Genomic DNA, 10,076 nt, shown 5'->3' on the forward strand with positions numbered 1-10,076 from the left:
GGTGCTGGGGGTGGGGGAACCTGAGGTTTACATGGTGGCGGCAGTGGCGCATGGGGCCGACACCGGGGCCCTGGGCATTAAACCTGTAGTCCCACCCCGCCCCCCCCCCCCGCGCGCCCCCCTGCAGCCCCGAGATGCTGGGCCCGGACGCGGGTGTGATCGAGCTGGTGGGCTGCCGGCACCCCTGTGTGGAGGTGCAGGAGGGAGTGGCCTTCGTGCCCAACGACTGCCTTCTGCGCCGCGGCCCCCTGCAGCCAGCGGCGGAGGCGGGAGAGGGAGAGGGGGAGAAGGGGGAGGGGGAGGGGGAGGGGGAGGGGGAGGAGGCGGGGGGCGGCGGTGGCGGCAGTTGGTTCCAGATCATCACCGGACCCAACATGGGCGGCAAGAGCACCTACATCCGCCAGGTGCCTGGGGGGGGCGTGTGGGGGGGAGGGAGGGAGGGGAGGGAGGGGCGAAAGGGTGGGAGGGAAGAGATGGGGCAGAGGAGCGGGCTTGAGGGGCAGGGCTGGAGGGGGCATCGGGGGGTTGGGGGCTGGGGGCCCTGGTATGGAGCTAGGAGCTTCGCCTCCTTCTTGCACCACCAGCATTCCCACCACCACCGTCACCAAGTGTGACCGACCTTCCTACCGCTAAGTTGCAACTTCTCACCACCGCCACCCCTCCCTCTGGCGCGGCGGCGGCTCCTCCCCCTCGGCGCGGCGTGCAGGTGGGCGTGTGTGTGCTGCTGGCCCAGGTGGGGTGCTTCGTGCCCTGCACGGCCGCGCGCATCGCCGTGCGCGACTCCATCTTCTGCCGCGTGGGCGCGGGCGACAGCCAGGCGCGCGGCGTGAGCACCTTCATGGCGGAGATGCTGGAGACGGCCGCCATCCTGAGGGTGAGGGGTGGGGGGAGGGGGGAGAGGGGTGGGGATGAGGGGGGAGGGGGAGGGGGATTACATTCATGATTAGTTAAGGAAGTGGTAGACGGTAGACCATCTTGCGGAACATGAAGCGTTACCGACGATGTCGACCAGCTCCTGGCTCCAGCGCGAGCTCCAGCTCCAGCTCCAGCGCGTAGACCCTCCGAAGTAGTGTTCCCGTTTGATATAAAGCTGCTGCATAGCCTGACACGACCTAAGTTCGCGGCGGCACGGCGACACTACTACGCGCGACTAGTCGCGATCTACGGACGCTCGCTGCCCTAATAGCTTTCCTACATACCCCGGCGTGTACTCACGGGGGAGGGGGGAAGGGGGAGGGGGAGGGGAAGGGGGAGGGGGAGGGCTGGGGGGGAGGGGGAAGGGGGAAGGGGGCGAGCGGGGAGGGCATTGGGCTCGCCCGGCTCTCGGTTGCAGCCCCTCAGCCCGAGGGCCCACAGGCGAATGCTGTTGCGGATTCCTTGCACACCCACCCCCTACCCTAAGACTCGTCGTGTTTAATCATACATGGAACCCCCTACCCCATCACCACCACTACCCAATCCCCCCCCCCCTCTTCCCAACCCACACAGGGCGCCACCAGCCACTCTCTGGTCATCATCGACGAGCTGGGCCGCGGCACCTCCACCTACGACGGCTTCGGCCTGGCCTGGGCCATCTCCGAGCACCTGGCGGGCCCCGGCTGCGGCGCGCCGTGCCTGTTCGCCACGCACTTCCACGAGCTGACGGAGCTGAGGGCGGACGTGGGCGTGCAGAACATGCAGGTGGGGGAGAGGGAGGGGGTGGGAGGGGAGGGGAGGGCAGGGGAGGGAGGGATATGTGCGCGAGCCCAGCGAAATATGTCCCCATAAGGAGAGAGAGGGGGAGGGAGGGAGGGAGAAAGGGATACGGTAGTTGTAAACACCAGTACAAACGGAGGGACAAAGGGAGGAAGGGGTAAGAGCGTTGGTTGGGGAGGTGAGTGCGATGGTTATTGGGCTCGCGTGTCTGGAGCCTGACCAATAGCTCCCATGACCATGTCACCGCCACAGCCCGCCAAACCTACCCAGACCCTGCCCCTGCCCCACCCGGCACATCACCTCTTCTAACCCTCACCCAATCGCACCAAATGCACACACACTGTCTTTGCGCTTTGTTTTCCTTGTGCTCGTTATCACACACAAACAACCCCTGCACACGCCCCCCCCCCAGGCCGCCGCGGTGATCGACCCCGCCACCCACAAGTTGACCATGCTGTACGCCATCCGCCCCGGCGCCTGCGACCAGTCCTTCGGCGTGCACGTGGCGGACAGCGCCGGATTCCCGCCGCAGGTGCTGAGGCTGGGCTGGGGCGGGCGGGGGTGTGGGGGCTGAGAGTGGCGGGGTTGGGGCGGGGGCCGGGGACATGAGTGCGCTGCGGGGGATATGGGTGCCATCCCTCACACACATGCCGCAAACGGCGCTGTGTGTGGCCCTCTCCTCCGGCTGCTGGGCTTCACGGGCATCGGTAACAACGCGCCAGCTATACTACTGTTCCTGGCTACGCCTTCACTTCTTTAATCAACCATGAATGTGACCTCTCCTCCCCGCGCGCAGGTGATCGCCATGGCCAATGAGCGGCTGAAGCAACTGGAGGCGGCGCAGGCGCGGGTGAGGGGCGGCAAGCGCGGGGGATGGGATGAGGCGAGAAGGGGATGAGTTTGTGCGGTGCCAGGCGGGCGTTGGGCGGCAGGATGGCGCTGTAGGCGGCAGCAATGAGCGCAGCCGCACAACGCGCTGGCCGGTGCTGCGCGGGGGTGGGAGAGGGGGGGGGCACAGCGCTCTGCGGTTGTTATGAGGGGTATGACAAAGCCGTGACACGGATGATGTGACACTGATACGTGACACGGGTGTGCCGTGGTGGCGGCGGCGCAGGTGCGCGGCCCGGCCGCCAAGCGCCGGCGCACTGCCGAGGGCGCGGTGGGCACAGCGCCGGCGGAGGCGGAGGCGGTTGAGGCGGAGCAGGCGGAGGAGGCGGAGGAGGCGGGCCAGGACGTGGAGCAGCTCAAGGTGGGAGGAGGGGGGGCAGGTCAAGGGGAGATCGGTGGCCTGTGGTCGCAACACATACGCAATTGCACACATGCGCACACACGCTCACGCAGGCCATGCACCGTGTGTCAACGCGGTAGAGCCATGCCTCGATCCTGACCGTGACCACGCGCACCTACGTCACCCCGCCCACACGCCCTGGCCCCCACGCTCCCTCATCATGCAGGCTTTCCTGCGCCGCTTCGCCCAACTGCCGCTGGCAGGCCGGCCTGCGGGGGAGGCGGCGGCGGCGGTGCGCGCGCTGCTGGCGGAGCTGCCGCCGCACCTGCAGCGCCAGGCGCAGGCGGCGGCGGCGGGAGGGCTGGGTGGCGCCGCGGTGGCGGCGTGCTGAGAGACAGTTGACAGGCTGGCGGTGGTGGTGGTGGTGCGGTGTTGGATGCAGCGTGGGGTGTTGTGTGGCGCGTGCCTAGGAGGCGCGGGTGCAGCAGTGGTTCGGCGGCGGCAGGTTTGGAAGTTGCGATTGCTGGGAGGCGCGGGGTGATTGTGGCGTTTGTGGCACTAGTGTGGTGACATACGATATGGGTGGTTGGATGTGAGCAGGAGGGTGTGTGACGTCCGAGGAAGGAGAAGGCGCGCACACAGCGCAGGCAAGTGGTGCTCGTGTGTGTTGTGACGTGTGTGTGTGGTGTGGGTATGGTGACGTGTGTGGTGCGTGCGCTGGTCGTGACGGCTGCCAACGTAGCCGCCGCGCGCGTGTGTGTCGATGCATGTATTGGCACTGCAACCACCGGCAATCACCGGTAGGTACCGTACTTGCACTGATGGCTTCCCGTAGCGCCAGGCTACATGTGTGAGCGAGATCCAAACTGATGAATGGCATGGCCATGAGCCCGGTGTGCATGTGCGTGAAGGTAAAGAAAGCACAGGATGTCACGGCGACACGGAAGAGCTGCTGAAGCGGTTCCACATACTCGGTGCCACATTGCATGGGAGGAGGGATGACGTTACAAGTGCCGACGGATCACAGTGGGAAGAGTCAGACCACCGACCAGATTCCCGCCGTATGGATTGCTCTTGCGGCGATCGTACATACCGGACCACCAGACTCCCGCCGCACGGATTGCTCTTGCGCCGCGCGGCGATCGCACGTGGTGGGGTATGCATGCTTTGGTGGCGTACGAGATATTGCCTGTCGTGCAGCCGGGCAGATCGCTCTTGAAACTTCTTCAGGCCGTGTGTGCGCGTGCCGCAGCACGCGACCCAAGCCCTACACGAAATGCCGGGGTAGTAGGGGCGCCGGGCACACAATCATACACACACACACACACACATGCATCACTGCGTGCGGGCATATGGCAGCTATGCGCTGCTGCAGGCAAGTGGCCATTGGTGCATTGGCACACAAACACATTTCCTTGAGCTCTTTAACACGCACACACACCGCAGCTTGGGCGGTTGTAGCCCTACACATATTATACAGAATACATAAACGGTACAACATATACAAGTTTGTACAGGTCACCACGCTCCGCCAAGCCCTACCGCATCACGTCCATGCATCAACCACGCACGCTGCATCACGTCGCCGGCCCCTCAACACGATGCAACCACGGCACCTAGGCCGCATCACACCAGGCGGCGGCGCGCGCCGCCGGGCTTGGGCGCAGGCGCATTGCCGGGGGCGGACGAAGGCGCATTGCCGGGGCCGGACGAAGGCGCATTGCCGGGGCCGGACGAAGGCGCATTGCCGGGGCCGGACGAAGGCGCATTGCCGGGGCCGGACGAAGGCGCATTGCCGGGGCCGGACGAGGGCGAAGGCGAGGGCGAGGGAGAGGGCGAGGGAGAGGGCGAGGGAGAGGGAGAGGGAGAGGGAGAGGGGGACGGCTTGGGCGCCGGTGCCGGCGACGGCGACGGCGACGGCGACGGCGACGGCGACGGCGACGGCGTCACCACGGGCTGCGGCTTCTTGACCAGCGGCTGCAGCCCCAGCTTGCCGTCGATGTAGTCGCGGTTGGGGGCGTACAGCCGCAGCACTGCGAAGAAGGCGCCGCGCGGGGTGGCCACCCAGTTGGCCAGCTCGGTGGTGTTGGGTGCGGGCGGGTCGGCGGACAGGGCGAGGACCAGGTCGCCGTTGGCGGCGTAGCGCAGGCCCGTCAGGCGGTCGCCCACGCCGTAGCGCTGCAGCGGGTTCTCAACCAGCGTGGCCTGGGGGGAGGGGAGGGAAGAGGTGTGGGGGTTGGGGGTAGGGGAGGGTGTGGGGCGATGGGGGCGGGGGATGGGTGGAGGGGGGCGACATGCGTGCGGGGGCGGGGGCGAGGCGCATGCGAGGGAGTTCGGTTGGATTGCTTGTGAGCGGGGCGTTCACCGCTGGATCACTGGATGTGTCGGGTCCACCCAGCGACGTGCGGATGGGGGGAGGCGGGTGTGGGGGAGTTCGGCTGTGTTGCGAAAGATGTGTGTATGTGTTAGGTCCGCCCGTGCCGTCTGCTGGTAACCCAATCTGGATGGGTTGATACGCAGTAGCAAGTGCATGTTAATTAACACACTCACATTGCCGTCGTACACGATGAAGCTCCACCAGCCCAGGGCGGGGTCGTACGGCAGCTGGCCGCCGGGCACCCGCCAGGTGTAGGTGGCGTTGCCGGAGCCGTCCAGCGGCGCGCCGTCGGCGTCCCAGTAGGCCACCGCGTACACGGCGTCCTGGGTGTGTGGGTGTGTGTGGGGGGGGGCGGTGTATGCGTGTGTGTGGGGGGGGATATGGGTGTGTGTGTTTGTGAGGCAGAGGGGACGACTGTGTGTGCGTGTACACCATTTAGCACTGTCACAGGTCGTCGCACAGACTCAGTCGCGCACAGCACAGCACAGCACAGCACAGCACCCGGCATACGGCTACTCACCACGCCCGTGTTGGGGATGATGAAGCTCTTGGCCACAACGGCGTTGGTGAAGTAGTCTGCAGGAGCGAGGCAAACGAGGGACGGCGGGAGCAGGTGAGCGTGGCACGTGATGTGTACTTTGCGCTACACGCTGTAGCCGAGCTTAGCAGCCTTTGTCACTGATGCCCCATGTATGCCATGGGCGCGAGGAAGCGCACCAGGCCAGCAGCTCGCGGGACAAAACACAAGCCTGCATGCGGAGCCAGATGCCAACGCACACACTGACACCCCCCACCCACCGCCCAGGCACCCCCCCACCCACCCCCCCACACACACACCCAACTCCCCCCACACACACACATGCGCCGACACATATACGCAGTCACACACAGCACTCACCGTGTCCGTACACGCCCCAGCTGCGGGTGGTGACCTGCCAGCCGCTGGCCCACTCGTACTCAAAGCCGTACAGTGTGCCCGCGTCCAGCAGCCGGTTACCCACCCGGACGGCCAGCGCCAGAGCCGCCTGGTGCTCCGACGGCAGCGCGCTCAGGTTGAAGCCGGGCTGCAGGAGGCCGAAGCGGCGCAGCTTGCCGGCGATGGGCTCGGCCTGTGGCAGGTAGGGGGGGAGGAGGGGGGAGGAGGAGGGAGGGAGGAGGGAACGGGGGCGAGGGAGTTTAGTGAAAACACCTACCGCTACGCAGTACCCCGGCTTGCCCCCTCCCCTCTGTCCCACTGCGCACCGTTGCAAGGCCAAGTACCGTACGCCGGGAACTTAGCCCCTGAGCCGAGCTATCGGCTATGGGCTCATCCCAAACGTCCATGTCAGCGCGCAGTTGTGCGAACGGGGTGGGATGGGGGTGCGGGGGGAGGGATGCCCGGACTGTGCGGGGAGGCGCCGGTGAACACAAGCGCGCTGGCGAGCCAAGGCAAGAGCGCGCCGGCGGGGCGGGGGCAAGGGGGTGGGGGGCCACGGTGGGGGGCCCCGAGATGTTGCACATGATTTCGCGAAATCTCCACCACGATAGTATGCACCGTTGATACCACAAAAATCAGCGCTGCTGATGGAAGCAAACGGCGTCGCTGCTTTTGCCGATCGGCGAGGGCGCATGCGCTTCGCACTCACAATGTCTTGTCAAATGTTTATTGCCTTGAGGTATCATCGTCTACCACAAGTCCGCGATTGCAACCCGATGGCGCTATCGAGCGCCGGGATCCTCCAATCCCTTCGCCTCTAGTCTTACGTCTTCCTCGCGTTTCCGCAAAGTTATGCATCGCTTGGGACAAGTTGAAAGGCGTATTATTTGCACAAGAACTCTGGCTACGTTCGGGTTTCCCGAAATAACTCAAGGTAAAACTGTCATAACCGAGGGGGCCCCACCCGGGAACTCGATGCGACCGCAATGGCTTCCGCCCCTCCCCCTTCGGGGGAAGGGGCAAGCCAACGGAGGAGGAGCAGGAGGGGGGGAGGAAGGATTGATGAAGGAGGAGGGAGAGGAAGGAGGGAGGGGAAAGGTGGAAGGAGTAGGGGAAGAGGGCGTGGTAGAGGTGGTAAGGTCCAGGCTGTCGGCGAAGGGCGGTGCGAGCAAACTAATGCAGCGCTAGCCTGGTCAGTTGCGTTCTTAGTTCGTGGATACCGTACTTGCAACCGTGCTGGATGCATGGGCTCACCAGTGTGGAGGGCGGCGCGGGGTACTGCTGTACGACGGCTGCGGCCCAGCCGTACCAGGTGGCCGGATCCACGGACAGCTGCTGAAGCGCCGGCACACCGCCCGGGGCGCGCGCGAAGCTGCATGCAGCAGGAGGAGGGGAGGGCAAGGGGAAGAGGAGGGGAAGGGGGGTTAGGGCAGGCGCGCGGGGTGGTTCAGCCTTCATCATCCCATCGGACTAGGCGGTGCGCGGCGACGAGCAATGCATGTCTGGTGCGTGTGTGACGACGTGAGGCGCAGTGGCGGCGGCCAGTCCCCCGTACCAGTCCCCCCCTGACCTCCCTCACTCCGTACTCACAGGGTACTGGCGTTGGCGGGCGGCGTGAAGCGGTAGGGCTTGAGCGAGGTGCCGGCCTGGAAGGCCTGTGTGTGTGTGGGGGGGGGGGGCGGGGGGGGCGGGGGCAGACAGCGAGCCAGTATAGGTAGGGCCGGGTGCGCGTGGGAGGGCCACGCACGGTGCACGGGCCCCAGCCAGTTAGGTCAAGGTGGGTCTTTACGTGGTCACGAGACACACGATTGGCCACACGGGCGCATTACCCTCTTACCCAGTACCGCGCCCCGCACCTACGTACCTTGATCGCGGCGCTGTCCTCGGCATCCAGCGTGGCGGTCTGGTTGTTGACCGCCACGCGCAGCAGCACCAGCGCAATGTCGGTGGGGAAGTCCACCACCTCGGAGTACGGCGCGCCGCCGGTGACGGTGCGCGGCCCCGCCGCCAGCTGCTGCAGGCGGTATGCGGCGGCGGCCTCGCGGGGGGAGGTGGGGCCCAGCAGCAGCAGGCTGCCGCCGTCGGTCACGTGCTGAGCGCTGCCCAGCGACACCACCACGTTCTGGTAGCTGCGTGTCAGCGTGTGTGTTTGTGTGTGTGTGTTTTGGGGGGGGGAGAGGTGGGGGGGAGGGCGGTAAGTTGGGTGGTGAGAGGCAGGCAGGATGGGTGGTAAGGATGCGTAAGGAGTGCTTCGTACACACACGCACACACACAAACACGCACAGACACACACACACACACACACACACACACACACACACACACACTCACGCGTCGTAGACGACCACCGAGTAGAAGCGGTCCTTGAGCGCCGGCCAGCGCAGCTCAAAGGGGCCCAGGCTCAGCTCGGCGCGGCTGACGGAGTAGACTGCAGGCAGGCATGCGGTGGAAACCCAATCAACGTAATATTATCAGGAGTATCACGGGCGTGCGCACGCCTGCGTTTGAAGATAGCTAGATGGCCGCCGCGCCGCACGCTCACATACACACACGCACACACCCTCCCGCCGCCCGCCTCACCCGTGTCCCAGTTGGGCGCGGTGCCGCGGCCCGCGGGTGAGGCCAGCGCCTGGCTGTGTGAGAAGTCGGGGCCCAGCGGCCAGTTGCGGCCGGTGGCGGTAACCACGGCCGGCGCGTACAGGTAGATGAACGACTCCACCGCGTCAGCCAGCAGCCTGGCGGGGCAGGAGGTCAGGATGGGGGGCAGGAGGGCAGGAGGGCAGGGGGGCAGAAGGGCAAGAGGGCAAGAGGGCAGGAGCGAGGGCATGAGGGCAGGACGTAAGAAGCGGCGGGCGGTGTTATGTTCGGGCACACGCTGGGTGCGTGTTGCGTTTTTTCAAGCCCAGCCGCCGCCCGCCTGTCCGCATGCATGCCTCACACACGCGTCCCGGCCCGTCCGCCCCACACAAAGCATGAGGAACACATGCTCCCAGTCACGGGCCCTCACGGGCCCTCACGGCGCTCACGACCCCGAGCGGCCCTCACATCATCGCCCCCACGGCTGACGGTCCCCACGCCACCACGCAACCCCCCCCCCGCCCCTACCTTGCAACCTATTTCATCGGGCTCGGGCACGCAACCACCCTCGCCCCGCCCCGCCCCCACCTGGACTTGTAGGCGTCGTGGCCCCAGTCTGCGGTGATGTTGACGCCCAGCAGCTCTGCGCCGCCGCCCGCGTCCGCCGCCTGCCCCAGAAGCGACTTGAGGCCGTTGGACAGGCTGGTGGCGGCGGCCAGCGTGCGGCCGGCCTGCATGAGAGGGAGCAATAATGCGGGAGGGCGGGTGAAGGTGTGCGGGCGGGAGAGGTGTGGGTGCAGGGATAGCGGGGGGGGAGGTGGAAGGGCGATTGGAAGGAGGGGATAGCTGTGTGGTGAAGCGGGCGGGCCAGGGGCCAGCAGGCAGGAGCCGACGGCTGTTCGTAGTGCTTTTGGAAAACGCACCCAACAGGACACACGCACTCACCTGCGCGTTGTTGATCAGGCCCGAGGGTCCGAGAGGAAACTGCACGTAGGCGCTGTGACGCACGAACAGCGAGCAAAGGGAACACAGCGAAATGTCATCAGCAGCGCCCGCCATGCCATCGCCAACCACCTCAACACCCGAAAAATGCGGGGCAGACCCGGAACGTCGTCACCCTGACTCGAATGAATGCATTTCATGTTCGTTGATGCGCGCACCTGGCCAGCGGCGACAAGCACAGCGCTGCTGCCACGACAACAAATGCCGCCCTCCACATGGTGCCGGACTGGTTTGTCGGGCTGCGAGGCATGTCGCAGGCTCCTTGCAAACACAGTGATAAG

At 66.1% G+C, this 10,076-nt stretch overlaps 2 protein-coding genes across 2 annotated transcripts in view; one reads left to right on the forward strand and one right to left on the reverse strand.

Moving 5' to 3' along the window:
* The window catches only part of CHLRE_01g003463v5 (uncharacterized protein), an 11,992-nt gene extending 8,094 nt beyond the window's left edge, over positions 1 to 3,898 (forward strand). Inside the window, exons 14-20 of the mRNA XM_043058143.1 lie at positions 128 to 404; positions 707 to 874; positions 1,489 to 1,680; positions 2,108 to 2,227; positions 2,492 to 2,545; positions 2,810 to 2,944; positions 3,150 to 3,898. Coding sequence (XP_042928057.1) covers positions 128 to 404; positions 707 to 874; positions 1,489 to 1,680; positions 2,108 to 2,227; positions 2,492 to 2,545; positions 2,810 to 2,944; positions 3,150 to 3,314 — 1,111 coding nt within the window. The 3' untranslated portion in view covers positions 3,315 to 3,898. The remainder of the gene's footprint in view (positions 1 to 127; positions 405 to 706; positions 875 to 1,488; positions 1,681 to 2,107; positions 2,228 to 2,491; positions 2,546 to 2,809; positions 2,945 to 3,149) is intronic.
* Positions 3,899 to 3,915: 17 nt separating this feature from the next.
* Positions 3,916 to 10,076, reverse strand: CHLRE_01g003475v5 (uncharacterized protein). Its single transcript, XM_043058144.1, has 12 exons — positions 9,954 to 10,076; positions 9,739 to 9,790; positions 9,382 to 9,524; positions 8,797 to 8,951; positions 8,548 to 8,644; positions 8,081 to 8,345; positions 7,807 to 7,871; positions 7,471 to 7,588; positions 6,199 to 6,409; positions 5,821 to 5,876; positions 5,474 to 5,623; positions 3,916 to 5,128 (listed from the first exon to the last, which is right to left on the reverse strand). The coding sequence occupies exons 1-12, from the start codon at positions 10,010 to 10,012 to the stop codon at positions 4,550 to 4,552; spliced, it is 1,950 nt and encodes a 649-aa protein (XP_042928058.1). The 5' UTR covers positions 10,013 to 10,076; the 3' UTR covers positions 3,916 to 4,549.

This window comes from Chlamydomonas reinhardtii, chromosome 1 (genome assembly GCF_000002595.2).
Source record: "Chlamydomonas reinhardtii strain CC-503 cw92 mt+ chromosome 1, whole genome shotgun sequence".
Lineage (NCBI taxonomy): Eukaryota > Viridiplantae > Chlorophyta > Chlorophyceae > Chlamydomonadales > Chlamydomonadaceae > Chlamydomonas > Chlamydomonas reinhardtii.